This window comes from Prunus avium, chromosome 7 (assembly GCF_965620075.1).
Source record: "Prunus avium chromosome 7, drPruAviu1.hap1.1, whole genome shotgun sequence".
Lineage (NCBI taxonomy): Eukaryota > Viridiplantae > Streptophyta > Magnoliopsida > Rosales > Rosaceae > Prunus > Prunus avium.
The window spans coordinates 28,543,306-28,568,134 of NC_142290.1; the positions used below are offsets into that span (position 1 = coordinate 28,543,306).

The following is a 24,829-nucleotide window of genomic DNA, read 5'->3' on the forward strand; positions in this document are numbered from 1 at the left end:
GAAATGAAAAAGAAAATAAATAAAACAAGAAAAAAAGAAATAACTCAAGCAAATAAGTTCCCAAGTTCAATTAGATTAACGGATTGATTCTAGCTAAAGTATGATTAAGCCATGGTGTTTGGTCATAACCTTGTGTTCCTAATTCCCTAATTTGATCATTTGTTGTCTAACCTAAAACTAAGCATTAGGAACCCATTAAGCATAGAAGAACAATTTAAACAACCAAGCATGTATCTAATCCCTGTTGTCGAATGTCCATACATACTCTTCTTATTCATAGTTCAATTCGAATTAAAGCATGGTGTCTACTCTTAATTCAAACCAAGATAGCTAACATGCAAGCCTAAATGGTGATCAATCATTCAAACTAGCCTATTAACTTATAAGCATAATGAATAAGAACAAAAACCATAATTGAAACTTGGAAACTAATTAAACTTGAATACTTAAGAAAGAATGTACATTACAAATAAAATTAAAGTAGAACTTGAAAACTTGAAGGAAAATTTAGTAAAATCAATTTGTTACAACAATTGACAACTTGAAAGGAAACTATGAGAATGTGAGGGAGAGAAGGGAAGGGAGCTCTAGAGAAGTGTTTGAGAGCTCCCCCCCTTGGGGTGTGTTTTGAAGCTTGAAGGCTTCTCTATTTATAGGGCTAAGAGGGAGGAACAACATGATGAAATCCAACACCACCATTCCTCTTTTAATACAACCCATAACTCACACTTCATCTTGTCTATGTTAGTGTGGTTGGAATCAATCTCATCCCATACTCCTTTTGCTGCACCTCAAGCTTTCTTCACATGGGATCAAAGGTGATCAATTGTGGCTGCCTTTTGCTGCCAACCCATGTGGTCTTCTTTTGGTTGTTGAACAAAAACGAGTCTTCTGAACCAGACTTGGTGTAGGAAGGTCATAGGTTTCAAAACGTATCCAATGGTGCTCAAATTTGGATATGTTATACTAGACACCCATTGGAACAACTTCTATGAAGAAAGTATTCCCATCGGAGCAGTAGAAGTGTGCGTTTTGGGCCTTGCAAGTTGGCAGCCGAACAGAGACTGGAATTGACTTCATTTCATTTATGCTTTACATGCATGCACATGCTTTCTCTTTAATAGCTCCATTATGTACCAACTTGCTCCTTTAGAATTTCATTGCTGGAATGCCTCCCCACTTCACTCATTATGTTGGATCCAAAGTCAGTTGCAGCATGGGTGAGGCACATGGCTTAAAGGAGGAGACAAGGCTCAAAGCTGGCAGCTGCAAATCCTGCTGAGCAAGGTTGAGTGTTGGGCGGGCTGAGCACTCCACAAATGTCCAATTGGGCTGAAATTTGGATATGTTGTACTAGACACCCATTGGAACAAGTTTCATGAAGATCTTCACCTCCTCCAAGCCCCATAGCATGCTGATCCAAGGCCAAGAAGCTGACCTACGAAATTGGGCTGGAAAGGAGCTGTAGCCAAAATGTGTTTGTCTTTAAGCCCTTGTTCCATTCACCCAAATCAAGCCTTAACATGCATGGATTGCATCATTTCCTATCCAAAGTCATCATTGTTACCTAAATGTCAATTAACTGAAAGATAAACACAAAAAGGATTAAAAGCACAAGTTTAACTCAAAAACATAACCAAATCATAAGCTAGAAGAGTACAAAATGATATACAATTATGAACCGATCAAATACCCCCAAACCTAGATTTTGCTAGTCCTCGAGCAAAACAACACAAAACAGAGTTAAAAACAAAATAAGAAGTTAACTAAACCACTTCCGCAGGTAACTCGATTGCATTGAGCAAATGCAACAAGCCTTTAAACCTCTAGGCATCCCTAGTAGGAGGAGTTGTGTCTCCTGAGGGTTTAACAGAAACGATACCCACAAACGTTTTACTCACTCTACAAAACAAAGTGGTTAGAAAACTTTACTAAATTTGTTAGTCCTTAAGCAAAATAAAACAAAAACAAAAACCAAAATAAAAATAATTACAAAACCAAAATAAAAAAAAATAAAAATAAAAAGCAAAATAAAAGAAACATAAAAACAGAAATAATTAAAAACTCAAAACAATCTTTCCGAACATTTTATGAAGAGAAATGACTCATGCACATGACTCAAAAATAAAAGCTCAGTTTTTAGACAATATTTTTACAAAGCGGCAAAGTTCAAAACACAACATGCTCAAAGTGTAGTAGTGTGATAGCCAAATGCAACAAATTCCCCAATCTTAGTTTTTACACAATTTCAAAAATCATACAAAGCACAAGTTCAACTTCAAATCTCACCAAAGTTGTCCTCTCACAAATGAATCACTCAGAAGAGGGCTACAATGCATCACTCAGTTATAAACATGAGATTAGATTTAAACCATAAAGGACTTAACTCAAAATAGGAAGATGAAGAACTTGCATTAATATGATCTCAAGAAGGATGCCAAACACTTAAAAGTAAGAAAATGCATGCAATTCAACCATATGACATTTAAGATCAATTTAGGTCTTTAACATAGGTTGTAATGGGGCCAAAGGTGTAAGGTGAGTAAGAAATGAAAGGTATGGATAATACAAAGTCCAAGGAACTCAAAAATGTAAGAGCATAAAATAATTATTTTCAAGACTTCGAATCATCACGATTAGATTTTTTTTCTTTTACATGATCAAAACTCCTTATACCTTCATTTACAATGGTTTACACTTCTTTCCAAACAACAATTATTTTTGAAGGCCCAAAAATGAATTTTCAATCAACCACCACTTAATCACAACATTTTTTTTTTTTTTTCTTTTCTTTCACCAATTGAGTGAAGTTTCATTTTTTTTTTTTTTTCTTTAAAGTAATATCCCTTCCCAAACTTAGCATGAAAAACACATCCGAATTAGAGCTCATGAGTTCCTTAGAAAGGTAAATATTTGTTTTTCGGGCTAAGGCGAGGAAATATAATTGGTAAAATGAAAGAAAAGGTTTACTTGTAGGCTCAAAATGGTTAACAATGGAAAATCATGCCTAAGCATGCATAAGGTTAGCTTGAAAGGCACAAACGATCCAAAGAGGGCCTTAATATCACTTCTTAAATGTCATGAAATCAAATTGCAAAAGAATGAATGACTTTTAAGTGTTCAACCAAATCAATGAATAATGAGATCAAACAACAACTTTGATGACAAGAAAATAAGAGTATGTGTATAACACTCATGAAATGAAGCACAAGGCTCAAAAGCTCACATTATATGGTTATATAAGTCTAATTTATGCTTGATACAATTCTTTGGGTCATGCAAATCCTTTAATTGGAAAATTATGAAACAAATGGCAAGTGCAAAGAAGGTTTCGAACATATCATGCTAGAACGATGCCAAATTTATTTATTTAATTTTTTTTTTTTTGAAATAAAAAAATTTATAAGGAAAAAATAAATAATAAAAAATAAATAAAATTCAATTTTCATTTAAGTAATGCAAACATTTATCACAATCTCATCAAATGTGTTCGGAAAGTGAATAAAATCAAAATCAAAATAAAATAAAAATAAAAGCAAGACTTAAACAAAATAAAATTAAAATAAAAACAAGCAAATAAAAAATAAATTAAATTAAATTAAGGAAAAACCAAATTTACATGCTAAACTCCAATACCCCCAAACCTAGAAATGAACATTGTCCTCAATGTTTAAAAATTAGCCACAAGCAATGTCATAACAAGAAATGGAAGGTACTAAAGTAAATATAAAATCACAAAACACACAAGAATTAAAATACAAAAATAAAATAATTACAAAATAAAAAAAATTCAAAACAAACAAACAAAAGAAACGAAACAGTAACACACTCAAAACAGTAAGTCCTAAACAAACAATCTTACGCAAACCAAAACCCAAACGATTGAAAGCCCAACCCAAAAGAAGTTAACACACTTTGAAACCTAACAACGGTGAAAACCCGACCCGCAATGAAATCCGAAGCCCACACGTTTGTTTTATTTTTATTTTTATTTTATTTTTATGAAAAGAAAGAGTGTGGTCCCTGCTGCCTCGGTTCCTAGGAAGTGACAGGCAAAAGGAGTTAGGGACGTGTCGGCGCGCAGAGGCCGCTTTCACATCCCCCAAGCCTGAATTACTGGCCTCTTGGGTGAAGCGGGACGACTTTTTCACTTTGAAGGTTGTGAAAGGTGAAAATGCAATTAAGGGGAGGTTGGGAAATGGGTGCGGCGATATATAGAGATAAGCCGTAAGGGCCGCACATAACCCAGAACCGCAGCGGCTAGGGTTTAGCAAACTAAGTCTATAAAAAGGTAAAAAGAACGGGTGAAAAACACAAACTCAGAAACACACAAAACAGAAAAGAAAGAAGAACAAAGAGTGAGAAATCAAATGGCCTCTTCCTACCCTTTTTCGTTGGATCTCAACCTAGCTCCACCGACTCAGACACGAGGCCAAGCAGCGGCACCAGTATGGATGCCCTACTTTGCTTCCGCACGGGGGCCTGTGACAGTAACTGACTCAATACTCCTGGACAACGATGTTGCCATTGGAGTGGCTAGAAATTTAGTGACTCCTAAAGATATACGTGTGCTGGGGACAAGGGATGACAACCGGGTCGTGAGCGATGCCCTGGCACTGAGCGTGCAGAGTACGGCAACAGTCGCAAGTTTGGGTCATCGCCTACTTGCGAAGTCCCATGAGGTAGAGGTGCTAAAGGGTCAGTTGGCGGCGGAGCGAAGTATGGTTGAAGAGTGTCAGAGTGCTATAAAAAGCTTGAAAAGGGAGAGGGCAAGGATAGTAGAGGTGAATCGACACCAGCTAGAAGTATTGCGGGACGAGAATAAAAACCTATCAAAAATGGTAGAGTTGTACTCTCGCGACATGCGAAAACAGCTGGAGGACCTAGACCGACCGGGTAAACGCAAACAAGCAGATCGTGAGAGTAGTTACGCTCAAGCTAAGATTGCGATCTTTGGGAGCTCAAGTGATGAGCCCCAAGAAGCTGTGCGTGAAGCCCCGGAAGAGGATAGCCAGAGGGCCAAACTCAAAGCTCCAATGGTCGAGACACCGAGCACTGTGAAGAAATGATTTCTACTGCTAATTGTTGTTTTTATTTTATTTTGGTTGTTTTTATTTTTGGTTATTTTGTTTCGGAAATAAAATAGTAAAGTTGCAGAAGGAAAAAGAAAACGGAAAAGAAAGCGCATCTCCCAAACTTAAATCAAACGAAGACGACAAACGGAAAAGAAAGCACAGTTCCCTAACTAAAATAAAATAAAGATGAAAGCCGAAAGGAAAAAGCAGAAACACAAAGCTCTAGAAAATGAAAGTAACGGGCAAAAATATAAAACACCAGAAAACACGGAGGAAAAAACAAAAGAAAAGTAAAGTAAAGGTGCTCCCCCTTGAAGCGATTAGGTCGAGCATGCCCGGGAAATCCGAAAGGTGTTGGCTCTCTCTCATCAGCATATGTCTTTTTAAACCACACCTCTGCAAGCGGATGATACCCAGCATTTCTTCCTGCAAACTCAAGGAAAAACATCAAAAAATTCAGAAGCAAAACAAATGGCATTCTCATGCACTCACCTTGATGATCTCAACCTTGAGCTCTCACTTGCACCACCGAATGCCCAGACAAGGGCTCCTCCAACCTCTGTCTTCCCAAACTCCACATATCATCACGGCACGGCCTCAAACTTTGCTGAGGCAATACCGAACTTTGCTGAGGCAATGCCGAACAGAGCAGTGCTACTGGGTGGCATGATTAGTAGTATACTCACACCGGCAGATCATCTGCATGTGGCACAACGGTCGGACAAGGTGGCAGTGGAGGAGTCCCACACTTTATCTGTGCTCCATGCGGTCTCGGCTACCAATTTGGGCATGCGATTACTGGCGAGGACACGTGAGTGTGCCGCGCTGAGCGAGGAAGTGGCTTCCTTGAAGGCTATGGTGGCAGACTTTCAGAAGCGGCTTTACTGTGCCAATCAACATGTGGAAGCACTGCAGAGAAAGAATGAGGACCATGTAGAGCTGCTGCAGATTCTACAAGTGCGAGACAATAGAGGCAAGCCATGATGATGATGAAGATGAAGATGAAGAAGAAGATGATGATGATGTTGTTTTTTATTTTTATTGTTTTTGTTTTTGTTTTTTGTTTTTTGTTTTTTGTTTTTTTTTTGTTTTTTTTTTTTAATTTAACGTTTGAAATAAAAATGTGTTTTAACACTCAGAAATAAACTAACCAACCAAACCACGTAAATAAATACATAAACTAACTTAACAAAATAAAAACAAAACAAATCAAAAACAAAGACACAACAGAAAAGAAAACAAAGAAAATAAAAATAAACTTAATTTAAAAACACACAAATATACAAGCAACTCACGGATGACCAGTTAAGGGCCTCAGAAAACACAGCTAGGGGATCCGGGAAGGTTGGAGGGGTCACAATGGTCCCGCTTAAAACCCAAACTTCTTAGACACCGAAGGTGTCGCCTATAGAACTCCTAGACACTGTATTGACGGAAGTGCTCACTGGGGTTACCAAAAGTTAGCTTATATGAAAAATCTTTTCTTTTTTAAATTTTTAAGATAAAAAAACAAAAACAAATTAAGATAAAATGAAACAACAAACCATAAATGAAAATGAACTAAGTACTCTAAACAAACTCAAACAAACGAAATAAATTGTTGTACTAAAAGAAACAAACCAAGAAACCAAAGAAAAACACAAACAGCACTTTCTATCACCTATTTATCACCATTACGGAAATAAACATAAATCAAAGAAGAGAAAGGATTGAAATGCTTCCCCTTGAAGCGATTAGGTCGATCATGGATGCACTTGGAGGGCGCGACTTCTCCCATTGCTCCACACTTCCCATTTTTATGATTGAAGTTGCCATCTCTCTCCATTTTTATTAAGCTATCATAAATTGCTAAAACAAACACACAAACTTGAAATGGAATTAAAAGGATTAGGAAATAAAAACTAAAATAAAAAGGAAAATCAACACCATCCAATTCCATGCTTCAAAGCAACAAGCACCAATGGTTTGTGTAAGCTGGGACTTAAACCCAGTTCTCTTGCTTGTTGGGCAATTGTCCTTTTCTGTTGGACTACAAACACAACTTGTCCATTAACGTCATTAACTTTAAAACAAGAAATTGTGCAGTTAAGAAAAAAAAATAAAATAAAGTAGGAAAGGCAAATAGAATCAAACAATGTTACCGGTCCCCGGCAACGGCGCCAAAAACTTGTTGCTTCGATTCAGCTGCACCAAAATAGATTCAGCTGCATCCTCAACTTGTGATACTCGCAAGTGCACGAGCCGTTTGGTAGTATAGCATATGTAAGTGCGAGGTCGATCCCACGAGGATTGGTGATTGAATGATCCAATTCATTTTCCCTACACAAAACAGAAATGAAAAAGAAAATAAATAAAACAAGAAAAAAAGAAATAACTCAAGCAAATAAGTTCCCAAGTTCAATTAGATTAACGGATTGATTCTAGCTAAAGTATGATTAAGCCATGGTGTTTGGTCATAACCTTGTGTTCCTAATTCCCTAATTTGATCATTTGTTGTCTAACCTAAAACTAAGCATTAGGAACCCATTAAGCATAGAAGAACAATTTAAACAACCAAGCATGTATCTAATCCCTGTTGTCGAATGTCCATACATACTCTTCTTATTCATAGTTCAATTCGAATTAAAGCATGGTGTCTACTCTTAATTCAAACCAAGATAGCTAACATGCAAGCCTAAATGGTGATCAATCATTCAAACTAGCCTATTAACTTATAAGCATAATGAATAAGAACAAAAACCATAATTGAAACTTGGAAACTAATTAAACTTGAATACTTAAGAAAGAATGTACATTACAAATAAAATTAAAGTAGAACTTGAAAACTTGAAGGAAAATTTAGTAAAATCAATTTGTTACAACAATTGACAACTTGAAAGGAAACTATGAGAATGTGAGGGAGAGAAGGGAAGGGAGCTCTAGAGAAGTGTTTGAGAGCTCCCCCCCTTGGGGTGTGTTTTGAAGCTTGAAGGCTTCTCTATTTATAGGGCTAAGAGGGAGGAACAACATGATGAAATCCAACACCACCATTCCTCTTTTAATACAACCCATAACTCACACTTCATCTTGTCTATGTTAGTGTGGTTGGAATCAATCTCATCCCATACTCCTTTTGCTGCACCTCAAGCTTTCTTCACATGGGATCAAAGGTGATCAATTGTGGCTGCCTTTTGCTGCCAACCCATGTGGTCTTCTTTTGGTTGTTGAACAAAAACGAGTCTTCTGAACCAGACTTGGTGTAGGAAGGTCATAGGTTTCAAAACGTATCCAATGGTGCTCAAATTTGGATATGTTATACTAGACACCCATTGGAACAACTTCTATGAAGAAAGTATTCCCATCGGAGCAGTAGAAGTGTGCGTTTTGGGCCTTGCAAGTTGGCAGCCGAACAGAGACTGGAATTGACTTCATTTCATTTATGCTTTACATGCATGCACATGCTTTCTCTTTAATAGCTCCATTATGTACCAACTTGCTCCTTTAGAATTTCATTGCTGGAATGCCTCCCCACTTCACTCATTATGTTGGATCCAAAGTCAGTTGCAGCATGGGTGAGGCACATGGCTTAAAGGAGGAGACAAGGCTCAAAGCTGGCAGCTGCAAATCCTGCTGAGCAAGGTTGAGTGTTGGGCGGGCTGAGCACTCCACAAATGTCCAATTGGGCTGAAATTTGGATATGTTGTACTAGACACCCATTGGAACAAGTTTCATGAAGATCTTCACCTCCTCCAAGCCCCATAGCATGCTGATCCAAGGCCAAGAAGCTGACCTACGAAATTGGGCTGGAAAGGAGCTGTAGCCAAAATGTGTTTGTCTTTAAGCCCTTGTTCCATTCACCCAAATCAAGCCTTAACATGCATGGATTGCATCATTTCCTATCCAAAGTCATCATTGTTACCTAAATGTCAATTAACTGAAAGATAAACACAAAAAGGATTAAAAGCACAAGTTTAACTCAAAAACATAACCAAATCATAAGCTAGAAGAGTACAAAATGATATACAATTATGAACCGATCACACCCGCTTCCAAAAATTGCTGCCAATGACCCTTAATTTTTACAAGAAGCTGCTCTTTAGTTATTTTCAACCTACCGTACACCAAACGGAGCATAATAAGCTTCACATTACATCACAAACATTAATTCCCTATTAAGTTATCAACCATGGAAATTAATGCAATAACTGAAATTGGCACTTAGGTGATGAGGGGTAAATTAAATGACACTCAAACAATAAAACACAACAAACTTCACACACTTTAGACCTTGACCAATACTCGTATGACTAGTCAACTGTCAGACATGAATAATCACAACAAAGAACATACACAGAGCATATCAAGCCTAGAGAATTACTAGTGACAACCTAGGCACTCAGAAGAACCCGTCAATCTAGGCATCCCCTGTGCTAGCAACAACTATGGTGAAAGTGTGTGAAAGCATCATAATCAAGTAAGCATCAGACAGCAGAAAAAGATGACTAGTCAACTGAAAGAACACGAACCCAGAAATGCATGTGATGACTAGTCAACTGTCAAGAACACAAACCCAGAAAATTCAGATTTGCAAACCAGAAATTTGTTCACCCAGAAACCCACCATTGGGAAAAACTGGGGGTCATCAACTGACCAGGCAATCCACTAAGTAGAAAAAGATTCTTACAAAGGAACATAAGCAAGCTCAAGAAAAACCTAGATCTATTTAGGAAGATGAGCTATACCTCATTTGTGCAATCTTCTTCTCCAACTTAGCAAAGCTTCAAGCTCAGTTCTTCATGGCAATGGCAACTCCTTCTTCAGCTCTTTCATCCCATGGCACTAGCTTGCAAGCTCTAACTCATACTGAAACCAAAATTTGGATTCAAAGGAGAATGACCAATTTCTTCAAGAAACCATACTCTTGAAGAAATCAATCTTGAATCTGACCTAGATATAAATGAGAGAGTGTTTTAATTAGCTAGATGTAGATTTTCATTTTTCAAATGTAGTTTTCAAAAAGAAACAATTTGGAAAACTCAAAGATGAAAAATATGAAGATGGCTCTTGAGGAAGAAGCGAAAGTTTACAAAGAAACTTTCCAAAACTTGCCTACAAAAGTGACGGCTGCAAATAAGGAATTGGTTTACCTTTTCACCAAAATTCCTAGATTAGAATCGTACAATGACAGCTCGGAATTTTGCAGAATAAGACAAAAACATATGGGTAGGATCCAGCTGGAACAGTGAGCTGGAATTCCTATTGAGGCAGAGGTTGACTAGTCATAATCTTCAAAAGTTGGAAAATGCAATGCAAAATTTACCTTTGTCAATTTGCTTGAACCTCCATAGGATAGTTGATAGTTAAGAACACCTAGAGAAGCTATTCTTAATCTAAACTTGAGCTTGATAAAAACAATAAAAATCGTATTACAAAATTGTCAAGGGAAGCCAAAAGAAATACTCAAAATTCATACATTAACAATAACTCAACACTCAGCCACCCTACCGCTACTCCTAGTTTCAGACAACCAATGGCTGACCTAGAAATTTTTGAACAGAGGGGCAATATCAATTAATCTAATTGAAATATATATCAAATTATCAATTAAACTAACAAATCATAATTGATCATACAATCGTTTGTTGCATAGCTTATTCCTTCGAGTTTGCTATTTATCATACAAATCCAAAGGGAATACAAACAGAAAAAAAAAAATTATGAAAAAAGAAAAAAAAAGAAAAAAGAAACGAAACTAAAACTACCAAATATGTGTTTTTCATTATTAGGATAGGACCAGACCGTGACTGAATAAAAAATATATATAATAAAACATATTAAGAAGAAGAAAAAAAATACAAAAATACAAAAATACAAAACAAAAACAAAACTGAAACCAGACCTTGACTCTGTGGGAGCAAATATTTTCGTCTCCAATCATAGCACGCCACGTGGAAAAGAAGATTATCCCTTAAATTAATTAATTAAACCTATTTATTTGGTTAATTAATTAATAGGGATAATATCCTAATTATAAGATATTATCTTTATTTAATAAGATAATATCATTAATTGGGATATTATCATAATAAGGTGATAATATCTTAATTATAGGGTATTATCTCATAATTAATGAGATAATATCATTAATTCAAATATTATCATAATAAAAGGATGTAATCAAGTCCGACTCAATGTCTACGAAATCCTAGCCCCAAGGCTCCTATAAATAGATGACTTTAGTTATCATTCAACCCACATCTAAACCCACATCTAAACCTACTCCTGATATCCGAGAAAAATACCTGAAGCTCTCTCTCTCTCTCCACTCTCCATATTTTCTCCACACGGCTCCGGCCGCTCGGTTAACACCATATATACAACTTCGTATCCTTTGCTTAGCTATTGTTTTCCTACAAACACTCGAACTAACTTAGGCATCGGAGGGCCTTTGGCCAACACCCCCGGGTGTGGTCTATTTACTCCAATCTTTTTTTATAGGAATCGAGAATGAGAGAGAAGGAAGATCGAAGGTTGAAGGATCCAGAAGCGAATATTCTCCTGCGAGATTATTTGCACAAACAGACTCAACGAAAGGGTTCTTCAAGTATCAATCCAATGACTCCAAACCAAGTCGTTGAAATACAAATTGGGAGCATCGTGATACGTGCAAGGATTCTTCAAACTGGGAGGGATGGCAACTTGGAAATCTGTTTCATCAATGGCTTCATATTGCACGTTTCCCTTTCCCTTAATTAATTATTTATTTTTTTGCCTGGTCCAAAACAAGTCATTTTAGCCAAGACTTTAAAAAAGAAAAAGGAAAAAGGCATGCTTCGCATAGGGCAACAAACAAAGAAGAACATGGTTGTGGCATTTATTCATACAGTTGGTGGGCAGCATAGCAGAGAGGCAAATCTAGTGCCTTTAAGGCCTTTTCCGATGAGGGGAGGTGCAGCTGCACCTTCTTGAGCCTAAATGGGTACGCCAGTGCAGGCAACTCTTCAATCCCCATGGTATTGCAGTCTTTCGCATCGCGACGCATTGCAAAATTAGGACTTGTCCATTGCGTTCTATTGCTTGCATCACATTGTTATGCGTCCTCATGTCAAGACTTCCACAAACCCCAAAAGTTCATCTCGACTAGATGTTCGTATCCAAGTTTAACGTCTCAAACGCATCACTAGGGGCCAATCGAGACGTGGCCTTCACCATAGACAACCCCAATTTGGTCTCTTAGGTTCAATTTGACCGCATATAGGGTTCAATTTTGTACAAGGACAACCCTATCGCAGTATACTTTATCGAGCCATTTGTATTAAGATTGAAGAAACAGAAAGCCAGTCATTAGTTGAAGTCTTTCATGAAAGCCTTGTTTAAACCAGCCCAGTCATTAGTTGAAGTCTTTCATGAAAACTTTGTTTAAACCAACCATTAAGGTTAAAACTTAAGGGCAAGGATGTCAACTTAGATAATAGTCCAGACAGTGACCATTAGCCTATTGAAAAGTCCATGGATTTGTGAGATAAGGAAAGTGATCTAAAGATGTTAGATACAGAGATTCTTTGCCCTTTGAGCTTCCTTCTCTCTCTTCTTCCTCAATCTCTGCGAAAAATATTGGAGTAAATAGACCACACTCGGGGGGTGTCGGCCAAAAGCTCTCCGATGCCTAAGTCAGTTAAATGATCTTGAAAAAGATGTGGAGATAACGGAAAGGACGCAGGTCTTATCTCACGGAGAGAGCTGGGTGGCCAGAACAGTGTATGTGGGTGGTCGGAGCCGTGAGGGAGAGAGAGCCAAGAGTGGCGTGCAAGAAAAAGAGCTTTTTCTGTAGGGTTTTAGAATTACCTCTTGTGTGTTGTGTAGCCATTTATTTATAGACTCCTTGTAGGCTAGGGATTGAAGAATAATCCTTATTTGTTTAAGATTATTCTTACCCATAAATAGAAGATTAGAATTAATCAACGAGATTTGATTTGAGGAGATATTCTCATCTTAAATCAAAGATAATTTCCCTAATTAAATAAGATTAATTAGGATAATCAGTTTACCTAAGAAATATTACATTTCCACATGTCGCCCATCTATTGGTTGCCGAAATATGTGTTCCCACAACTTAGATAATACTTTTTTTTTTCTTTCACGAGTAGATAATACTTTGTTAATTTCTTGTAACAATGTCGATGAATAATACTTTGTAAATTTCTTGTAATAATGTCAAAGAATAATATGAAACTTTTCATTCTGTTATATACACATTAATTATAATGATCAGCCACTTTCAGAGCTTGTCTCAAATGCCTGCTTGAAAATAATATATCTTGATTACAGAGGTGGAGTCATCTAGTGAAAATCATCCACCCAACCTGGTACGCCTTATGTCTTTTAAATAATATATTATGCAAAATTTACATGTGTAGAAAGATTTCATGATTAAATTTTGATCTTTTTAGCTACCCGAACATAATCACTTAACATACTCTTTTGCATTCTGATAAGACGTCGAAATGAACCCAAAAAACATCAAACCCAACCAATGGGGGAAGGATGTTATTTACTGCAACAAAATCGAAGAGGTAAAATGACAATTTAGGGGAAACAATAATAAACATGACTTTTGAAAAACTAGGCCCACAAATTCGGGTGCATTGGATGGATGAGATAAACTTAGAATTTGAACAAAGTCAAAATTTCTAAATTAGACAAAATAAAAAAATAAAAAAAAATTGGTTAAATAAAAACATTCAAAAGTTTCCTTGCAATTTTCTGTAATTTATTAAAGTTTTCTTTTTTTCTTCAATTTTTATTAATATCAACATGTTGTCGAGACTCTCGGCAACATATTTTTTTAACCTTCAATATTTATAATAGGAAAATATTTGTCTCATTCTCTAGAAGTAGGAACTCTTACTTTCCTGCTAATCACAATTTGACATGTGTGTAGAGATTTTTCTTTTTGCATTTTTGATGAATTATTTTTGCATATGTGTCAAAGTGTGATTTGTAAGAAGTAGGAATGCCTCCTCGGGGAAGGAGAAAAGACATTCAGTCCCATGTAGGTAGCAAAAGAAAGTTGTAAAATAGTTGGATAAGTAACATTCAGTCCCAACAACAAAATAGTGTTGGATTAGTAACACGTTTCATATAATAATCAAAGTTAGAAAATGAATAAAAAAAAAATAGAGAAAGGTTATTTTCTAGTAATATGTAAGGATGAATGGAAAGACGAGAAGCGGTGATCTAGATTTGTGCCAGGTGAGTAGGCTGTACCGGAAGCCTTTGAAGTAGAGTTGGGCATCTTCAAATTTTTTGGGTAAAGATATACAATAGAGATATGTTTTCAAAACACAGAAGAGGCACGTGGCGTGAGTGTGTTCTATAAATGAATGGCTTAATTACATAAGTTACCCTAAAAGTAAGTCATATCCACTTTCTTACTAATGTTTTTGCGTCTCACTTTGCCTTTGTCAAGTTTGTAAAAAAGTTTGTTACAAATATTGATGTGGCACGAATGTAGCTCATTATCTTGCTCAAATGTATATCACCTAAGTGCAATGTGTGTAAAAAAAAACACTTAGAAGACAATTTAAATGTTAAAAATAGAATTTTTTTTAAATAAATAAAAAAAAAGAAATCACCAATACTCTTTCTCTCATCTTGTGGGTTCATCTTTTATGCCACAAAGACTCTCCAATGCTTAAGTCAGTCTAGTGTTTGAGAGTAAAATGCACAATAAGTTGTGGTATCCAATACGACCTAATCCTTGTAAGAGTTAAACTCAAGAACAACCTAGTCCTTCTCGGACTAGGATTCCTTTAAAGTAGACGTATCTTGTCAACCTAAAGTATCGTAGCTTGCTTAGGACTAGAAGTCCTTTTAGTGGATGCTACGTAAATTAGGCTTATTCATACCAGGCTCAAATTCATGGACCAATGAACCTGCAAGCCCACCTGAGTTAAGGTGGGAAATATATATGGCAATTGGGTTGGATTTCAGCTTAACTCCGTCACTTGTATTATAGAGGTATTTTATCTCAACAACAAACGAGTCAAGTAATGCTAGTCCCTAGAGAATTTTTAAGAGTGTACTTAGAAATATTTCTAACGGAAATATGGATGAAAATAGATGGAGGTGATAGATTCACACCAAAAGTGAAGTTTAGGTGCCATACGTTAAATTAATTTCTTTGGGTGGCAATTGCACTTACCCTTGATGTTTGTGAATCTTTTTTCTTCCAAGAACCAGGTAGACTAACAAGATATGATACCTTAAAATCTTAAAATATGATAACTTAACTAGCAATTGTCTTGATCCAAATACAATTTAAAATTATATGTTCTTTTATTTATTTTATGTAATCGATGACAACTTAACGAGATAATTATTATTTTTGTTTAAAAGGTTTAATAAAATGACATTTACACGAGACCTTCGTCCTCATGAGGCTGACCCAAATAGGTTGGGTGCTGCGCCGAAAATTCAAAAAGGGCCAGGTCTATTGGCGAGACTACTTGCGTGTACGGTGCGACAAAAGGCGTCGTCTTCTTCTCCAAATGAAACTTCATCAACGACTGTTCGAAGTGCTTCCACAAATGCTGGACTAGCAGTGGATAAACCGCGCGATAAAGCGGCGATTCCATCTGAAGGTTTAGCGTCGCGAGAAACGCCGTCGTCTGGGCCGGCCAAGGAGACTTCAACAACAACACGAGGTGCTCCAAGTCCAAGAGAATCAACCAATGCTGCTGGACCAGCAGCTGCTGCAGCAGTGGAGAACCCCAACCCACGCGACCAAGTGGCGATTCTAATTGAGGGTAAGATGCGAGGAACGCCGCCGTTTTCGCCAGATTGTGCTATTTACCAAGTCCCCCAGAGATTTCGCAATGGAAATGAACAACACTACAACACGACGGAAGTTTCCCACAAATGCAAAGCTATAAGCTCAAATACGTAGAGGCCTTCACGAGCCGAAACAAGCTCGGATTCATAGACCAATGCCTTGGCTTTGTGAGAAGCTACGAGGCAAGAGCCAAGAGTTTTTATGTCGAGCCCATTGACCTAAGCAGTGATGACTTAGCCGAGCTGATACTGGTGGATGCAATTTTTGTCTTGGAGCTTATGCTTAGGCATCAGTTTGCCCAATATATAGACGACGGCGATGGAATATATCATAAGCCGCGGATGATTGCAGATGTTTTCCTTGATGTCGTGTTGTTGATCGAGAACCAAATTCCCTTCTTTCTTCTTGAGGGTTTGTATGACCTTGTTGATAGCAGCTACAAAGGAAATCTCAGCTTTGTGGATCTTACGCATGAGTTCTTGAAGGGTTACGTCAAAATCGATGAGTTTCGTGCTGATCATGCACCTGTGCCTCAAGTTAACCATGGAGTGAAGCATTTTGTTGATTTTACACGATACTACTACTTGCCTGTGGAGGGTGAAAATCACAATAGGCCTAGGGTTGATGAAATCTCACCAAGCGTGACAATGCCTACGGAGGGTGAAAATCCCAATAGTCATCCTAGGGTTGAAGAAATCCCACCAAGCGTGACAATGCCTATGGAGGGTGAAAATCCAAATAGTCATCCTAGGGTTGAAGAAATCCCACCAAGCGTGACAGTGCTAGACGATGCTGGAGTTCAGTTTGTGACAAGAAAAACAACCTTCTCACTTGACATACAATTCAACAACGGAAGTCTCATAATTCCGAATTTTAGAGTTGACGATTGGACGGAAACTCTCTTCAGGAACCTCATCGCCTTTGAACAGTGCCACGATCACCAAGTGAAGTACATTTCGCAATTTATGTTCCTCATGGGGGGCATGATCAAGACTTCAAAGGATGTGGACTTGCTCGTAGAACATGGAATTATATCTAGTATGCTGGGGAGTAACGATGATCTGTCCGCTATATTTAACCGCACTGGCCAAGGGGTTGCGGTCAATTCGCAAACTTATCATTACCTTATCCTTTCCCAAACACTCAATGCCTACTGCAAGGCTCCTTGGCACAGATGGAAAGCAATTCTGAACCGCGACTATTTCAACACTCCATGGAAACTTGCTTCTACTATCGCTGCAATTATACTCCTTGTGTTCACACTCATCCAAACCATATGCTCTATCTTATCCCTCTAAGAGGAGACATTACGGATCGACATCCAAGAACAATCTTTTCACCATACTCATTAAATGTCGTTGGTCATAACACTTTTGTTAATTGGTTTGCAAACATTAAGTTTTATCCTCAAAAGCACTCATTGTTTATGAATCTCCATATATAATAACAAAGTGTTTTAGTTCCATTTATGTTTAGTGCCCTTATAATATTTTTCATTTTTGAAGAAAAAGACTGCAGTGACAGTAAATTAAATAAAAGTTCAAATGCATCTTCCCAAGGACTATCTTAATTAATTAGGCCCAGATGTTAGAATTACTTTGTCTTTAGTGCAAGTTATCCTAAAGAATTTTTCTTCTTCAGTACAAGCGATTTGGTGGAGGGAGTTTACACAAATATTCATTGGGTACTTGAGGGTTTCGAACCTTTGCCCACATAGGTGGAGGTAGAAAAGCTTAACCAACAAAGGTATACCACATTGGCAAAAACATAAAATTCTTAAACGTGGGCAATTTGGATTTTTGAAAATTTTACCATTAGAGCCTAATTTATTTTTGACATTTCAACAAACTTCTGATTCTCGAAGTTTAACCATATTCTATCTGCTATCAAATGACTGTTGTTGAGAACTTCTAGTAGTTATATTTTCTATTATCAAATTCTACTAGTTATTCATTTTACTCTCGTTTAGCAAATGTTAGTTGTAATCACTTTCAAGTTACAACGACCTCTACTCTCTAGTAGTTATTCAGTTTTACCCTTCCCCTTTATATTAACTCTCCTTCATTCATTTCTTCATTCCCATCTCTCTCGCAATCATCTTAGTAACCTTCTATTACATTACTTGCGTTAATTAATTCCTCTTAATTAAGCATGGAAATTAATGCAAAAGCTGATCACCACTCAACCACAGAGCCATTGCTCCCAATTTCAAGCAACCCTTCAAACCCCATCGTGTCCCAGTCAATCGCATCCCAATCCATTGCAAGATTAGTACACGTCCACCGCATTCTATTGCTTGCATTAGGGACATTCACATTGTTATGCGTCTTCATGATCACCCCCACACAAACCCCAAAAATCCAACTCGTCTCGCTCTTCGTGTCCAAGCTTAACGTCTCAAACACATCACTAAGGGCCAGTTGGGACGTGGCCTTCACCATAGACAACCCCAACATGGTCGCATGGGTTCGCTTAGACCGGATAGAGGGTTCAATTTTATACAAAGATAGCCCTTTGGCGATATACTCTGTCGAGCCATTTGACTTGGGATTGAAGGAACAAAGAATGATGCATGTGAAGATATCGATGACCGGATTACAGAATCAGCCGGGGATGAAGGTGTCGGATTTGGAAGAAATGAATAGGCAACTTGAAGATGGTGCTGTGAGTTTGAAGATGGAAATGTTTGCATGGGCTACTTATAAGAAGGGTTGGTGGGGAACACAAGATGTCATGATGGAGGCTCATTGTTTGGGTTTGAGGATTGTCTTCTTCTTGCCTAAAGTCGGGTTCGGTAGCTGGATCAGTGGAGGGCCAATGACTTGCTCGACTAGTTCATATGAAAGTTGATTATATCGGAAATTTGTATATTTTTTTAGGTAGTACTAGGATTGAAATTGTAATTTGATGGATGTAGAAGATTCTCTTAAATTATGAACAAGGAGGAACTTGTGTGTCTTTCTCTAGGAATAATGCATTAAAAGTGAAGGTAATATGGGAACCTTCTTTTGATCTTTACCCATGTTTAAATGCCATCAAAATGAGTAATCTTTTAGTGTGACTATAACACTATCAGGTTGTGTTCCTAATCCGTATCGCCGGTTTGGCATTAATTATTAAATTAATATACTCTTACTAGGCTATAGCATTATATTAATGAAATATAATATTTAATGTGAAGTCCCCTTTAAAGTGGAGCCCTATACAATCGCTTATTATGCACTTGCTAATTAAAAGCCTGCTCTGAAACTTGATTATAATACTAAGTAGAAAATTATATTAGGGACGAATGGCAAATCCCACGACACTAATCAGTGGAGAGACAACACAAAACCTTTCATTATAGAACATATGGATTTGCAGAAGAACAAATATAACAAATATAATAATTAAATGTAAAATTTTGGGCTAACATCATTTCACACTCTTAGAGTTTTGGGGTGATTTTCAATACGGGCTACGGGGTTTCAATTTCATCAATTTACACTCCTAACGTTATTAAAAGTGACCTTCCGTTAAATTGACCGTCTGGTCAAACGTTAATTGATGATGTGAATATTGTGGGACTCAACTCTTGGCTGACCAGTCCCTATTTTAAAAAAAAGAAAACTTAAAATCAATTATATAAAATAATAAAAGTTTTATGTTATTTGGTAGAACCAAAAATTAGATTAATGGTCGTTGAGATGTTGTTAAAGAGGAGGCAGCCATTATTGTGGCGTGGATTTGAGTTTTGGGTCTGGTCTGGTGTTTGAGGTGGAGAGAGAGAGAGAGAGAGAGAGAGGATTAGAAGGCCAAGGGTGATGTGGCTGGATAGGTTTTTGTTTTAAATTTTGTTTTTATTTTATTTTATTAATTTATTGTGATTGATACTCAGCTTTTTTAAAAGGAGATTGGTCAACCAATTCATGATGTGGGTCTTACAGTATCTACATCATCAATTAACGTTTGATCACACAGTCAACTTAACGGAGGGTGTAAATTGGTCACTTTTAATAACGTTGGGGTGTAAATTGATGAAATTCAAACCTCATGGCCCATATTAAAAATCACCCCAAAACTCAAAGGGGTGAAATAATGTTAGCCCTAAAAAATTTCTAAGAAGTTTGTAATCTGGAACTTCAATCCAATAAATTAATAACAAATTTAAAAACTAAGAACACCTATTCGGAATGCAGAGGCTAACCACACACGGACGCAAAACTTTCATCTATATTACCCACATCAAACAAATATTTGATGTGGTTAGGATTCTTATTATAAGTGTTTTTTTATTTATTTAAAAAATAAAGAAATAGAAACTTCATTAATTTGGACAAATTACAAAAGACCCCCAAACTATAAGGTCATTTTCAAGTTCATACCCACTTTTGATTTTGGCATTCTAGTGAGGGTGGTGTGACTGGTGACCCTATAATTTCGGAGGTCTTTTGTAGTTTTTCCTTTGTACAAAGTAGTACAACCAGAACAACTGTAAATAAAAAGAAGGAATATATATATATATATATATATATATATATATATATATTTTTTTTTTTTTTTTGGACGAAAGAAGAAAGAAGAAAGAAAAAAGAAAAAAGAAAAAGAAGGAATATGAGAATGAATAAAGAAGCCAATAATTTGGGCCACTCAGCTTTACAAAAGCGGCTTTAATAAATAAAATTTAATAAAAATAATATTTTTAAAGTGGCTTTCACCTGGCTTATAAAAAAACGACCAACGCCTCTCCTCCCACTTCCCAAGCTGCTTGTTTTGTTCTTTTTTTGTCAGAGAGATTTTTTTTTTTTCTTCTTTTTCTTTCTTCTTTCGGGTCGAAACAGAGGGATTGCTTTATTAACGTTTTCTTCTTCCTAATCTTGACTACAGGGGTGAACTCAAACTGGTAAGGCTTATGTCTTTTAATCATGCATGCAAAAATTTGTTTCTACATTTGTTGAAAGATTTCATAATTTATTTCTTTCTACATATTAGAAATATATAAGTTGTGACCAAAATTTTTCAAAAAAGAAAATGCTTAACTTTAATTAAAATGTTTTGAATTTGAAGGATGAACAGAAAGAGGTGATGCGGTAATCTAAGTTTTGCGCCAGCTGAGGCTGTGGAAGAAGTAGAAGCCTTTTGAACTAGTTTGAGAGCACCTCCATATCCATACAGCAAAGATGCTACCAGCAGTTGAACCGCGCGATCAAGTGGCGATTCTAATCGAGGGTAAAGTGCGAGAAACGCCCTCATTTTGGCCAGATTGTTGTATTTACAAAGTCCCCGAGAGATTTCGCAAAGGAAATGAAGAAGTCTACAAACCCTTGGTGGTCTCAATCGGACCTTATCACTTTCACCAAGGCAGTTTCCCACAAATGCAAATCTTTAAACTCAAATACTTAGAGGCCTTCTTGGGCCGAAACCATCTCAGCTTAGACCATTGCCTTGGCCTTATGAGAACGTGGGAAGAAAAAGCCAGGCGTTATTACGCCGACCCCATTGACCTAAGCAGTGATGAATTTGCCGAGCTGATACTGGTGGATGCAATTTTTGTCTTGGAGCTTTTGCTCAGGTATCAGTTTGCCCAATATATAGACGAAGGCGATCGAATATATGGAAAGCTGCGTATGATTGAAGATGTTATGCGTGATGTCATGTTGATTGAGAACCAAATTTCCTTCTTTGTTCTTGAGGGTTTGTATGACCTAGTTGATAGCAGCTACAAAGGAAATCTCAAGTTGGTCGAGCTTACGCGTGAGTTCTTCAAGTGTTACGTAAAAATCGACGAGTTTGGTGCTGATCATGCACCTGAGCCTGGAGTTGATTATGGAGTACAGCATTTTGTTGATTTTATACGATACTACTACTTGCCCCCACCGCCTAGTGAGGATGCATATAATGCAAGGGTTTATGAAATCCCTATCCCACCAAGTGTGACAGTGCTAGACGATGCCGGAGTTCAGTTTGTGACAAGAAGAACAACCTTCTCACTTGACATACAATTCAACAACGGAAGTCTCATAATTCCAAATTTTAGAGTTGACGATTGGACAGAAACTCTCTTCAGGAACCTCATCGCCTTTGAACAGTGCCACGATCACCAAGTGAAGTACATTTCGCAATTGATGTTCCTCATGGGGGCCATGATCAAGACTTCAAAGGACGTGGACTTGCTCATTGAACATGGAATTATATATAATATGCTGGGGAGTAACGATGATCTGTCCGCTCTATTTAACCGCATTGGCCAAGGGGTTGCGGTCGATTCGCAAACTTATCATTACCTTATCCTTTCCCAAAGACTCAATGACTACTGCAAGGCTCCTTGGCCCAGATGGAAATCAATTCTGAAGCGCCACTATTTCTACTCTCCATGGAAAGAAGTTGCTGCAATTATACTCGTGCTCACACTCATCCAAACCCTATGCTCAATCTTATCCGTATCGCTTAATTAGGTCCACGGCCAGAACTTAAGATTAAGGCCTTGTGTATGCACGTATGTTCTTGCCAAGTGTTAAAACTGAAATAATTTTGTTATGCCATGAGCTTATGTTGTTCTAGGTTGCCAACGAGGTAGTGGAAAAGAGCCCTGACTTGCAGATTAGTAGTCTCAAGTTCGAACCCCCATGGCATCTTAGTAGTGCGTGTGTGAAAAAAAAAACCCTTAGTACTGTTAATGTGATTGTCTTTATTTTTCGATTATGTTCTATGGTTTGGCTACTCCATTCGAGATTTCAAATCTCCCTAAGATAAAGTCAGTGATTAAATGAAATTAATTGTTGATTCGTTGAGTAAAGCGGTTTTCACTGTAACACCCCGACCCTAGTTTATTTATCTATTCAATTATTTAATTAAATTTAAATATGAATTTACAATTTCGCCATCTGGGTAGGGGTAATTTGGTCACTTTTTAACTGGGAAGGATTTTGGAGACATGCACTTTTACGTAGATCGTACCGAGATGAGTCCGTAGACACATAGTGGGCTCTAATCGAAACTGTAACGAAGAAGTTACGATCAAAATAAACCCAGTGGCATAACCGTAATTTCTGCGAAATGGGTTTAATAAAATTTGATTTTTCTTCTTTCTCTCTCTCTCTCTCTCTCTCTCTCTCTCTCTCCCCACGTAACAGCCCCCCAAACAGAAACGGCAGCCGCTTCTCTCCTTTGCCATTGCCGTCACACGCCGCCATTCTTGGCTGCACCGGTCCCAAAAGGACCGCCTCTCCTCCCTCTACCAATGTTGTATTAATAATTGACACAAATAAATGTGCTAATCATAATTAAAAATACCCGCAAGTGCACGAATCCATTGGGGTATAGATTTTGTAAGTACGGGGTCGATCCCATGAGGAACTGTCAACTTATTAAAAGTTCTAATTTGAGTACGTAAAGAACATTTATTTAACACAACACAAATGTACAATACAAATTGAAAACTAAAAATGAGTAAAGAAATGTAAAAGAAATGAAAGAAAACAAGAAACTAAAGATAAAAACAAATAGCAATTTTTATCACCCTTTTATCACCACTGTATCACCTGTTTATCACCTGTTTATCACATGTTTATCATCATTTGGACATATTCGTTTCTCTGTTTTTCAGCTTCGACCTCTGTTCAGTGTTTGACCTATAACTTTCTAACTGTTTGTCCAAATTTCATGGACCAAATGTCAAAAACAGTTACAAAAATAAACATAATTCAGTGAAGAAAACACACAAAGTTTCAAACAACACATACACACGATTTCTTTTTTTTGGGGGGGGGGGGGGGGGGGGGGGGGGGGGGTGATGGTGTTTGATTTGATTTGAGTGTGAAAATAATTGAACTCTAAATTTAACAAGAATGACAGAGATGAAAATCAAAGTGTGAAAATAATATGTAACTTCAGAATCCACCCTAAACAATCATACTCATGTTCATGGACACTCAAGTGATGAACCTCTAAATGTGTTGATGAAGTGTTCGCAATCAAGACCGGTTTAGTGGCTCAAAATGCATGACTCTCTTTAAAATAAGTAGAGTGCAGGGCTAGTGCTACAATACTTGTGCCTTCCCTATAATCAATCTAGGTGTGCTTAATTTGATTACAAGAAAAACCAATTAAGTTCAAAGAGAATATGAACATCACAAGAACCCTAATAGTATGATGTTTACATTAGGCATTCAAGAAACCAATTCACATGGATAATTCTTACTTCATCCATTTATTGCTTAGGAAAACATGAGAATACACATAATCCCAACAACCTCAAGAAGCATGCTTTCAAAGGTGATTAAACAAAGAAAAACATACATCAAGGATAGATTATTTTAGTGAATGGGAATTCATCAACAATATCTAAAAATTCATACACTCAAGCATCAAAACAATAGAGTATTTGTTGTATTCCTAAAAGGACACGAATTAATGTGCAAACAACCAATTAAAAATACCCACAAGTGCACGAATCTATTGAGGTATAGATTATGTAAGTACGGGGTCGATCCCACGAAGAACTTGTCGGCTTCCTATAAGTTCTAATTTGAGTACGTAAAGAACACTAATTTTACACAACACACAAACACAGTACAAATTGGAAACTAAAAGTGAGTAAAGAAATGTAAAAGAAAAGAAACAAAACAAGAAACCAAAGAAAAACAGAAACAGCACTTTTTATCACCCTTTTATCACATATTTATCACATATGAACAGTGCTGTGAACAGTAAAAATGAACAGTGACAACCGGTCATTTTGTGGCAGATTCGTTTCTCTGTTTTTCCAGTTTCGACCTCTGTCCAGTGTTTTGCCTATAACTTTCCAACCGTTTATTCAAATTTCACGTTCTTTATACGGTTGGATTCAGCACAGAAAAACGAAGAAATAGTGCGGACTAAAAGTCCAAAACAGTTACGAAAATAAACAGAATTCAATAAAGAAAACACACAACGTTTCAAACACACACACACAACACACTTG

At 37.1% G+C, this 24,829-nt stretch overlaps 2 protein-coding genes across 2 annotated transcripts; both read left to right on the plus strand.

Moving 5' to 3' along the window:
- Positions 1-15,974: 15,974 nt before the first annotated feature.
- On the plus strand, positions 15,975-17,186 carry LOC148293285 (UPF0481 protein At3g47200-like). The gene has a single exon (XM_088244658.1). It carries the CDS (start codon positions 15,975-15,977, stop codon positions 17,184-17,186), a length of 1,212 nt encoding a protein of 403 aa, XP_088100784.1.
- A 3,457-nt stretch (positions 17,187-20,643) lies between these two features.
- On the plus strand, positions 20,644-22,678 carry LOC110759178 (UPF0481 protein At3g47200-like). Its single transcript, XM_021961213.2, has 2 exons — positions 20,644-20,770; positions 20,935-22,678. Exon 2 carries the CDS (start codon positions 21,048-21,050, stop codon positions 22,320-22,322), a length of 1,275 nt encoding a protein of 424 aa, XP_021816905.1. The 5' UTR covers positions 20,644-20,770; positions 20,935-21,047; the 3' UTR covers positions 22,323-22,678.
- Positions 22,679-24,829: the final 2,151 nt, after the last annotated feature.

Bases quoted from the DNA above. Each gene is read 5' to 3' on its own strand.
- LOC110759178 (XM_021961213.2), top strand. From the start codon at position 21,048: ATGCTACCAGCAGTTGAACCGCGCGATCAAGTGGCGATTCTAATCGAG.
- LOC148293285 (XM_088244658.1), top strand. From the start codon at position 15,975: ATGCAAAGCTATAAGCTCAAATACGTAGAGGCCTTCACGAGCCGAAAC.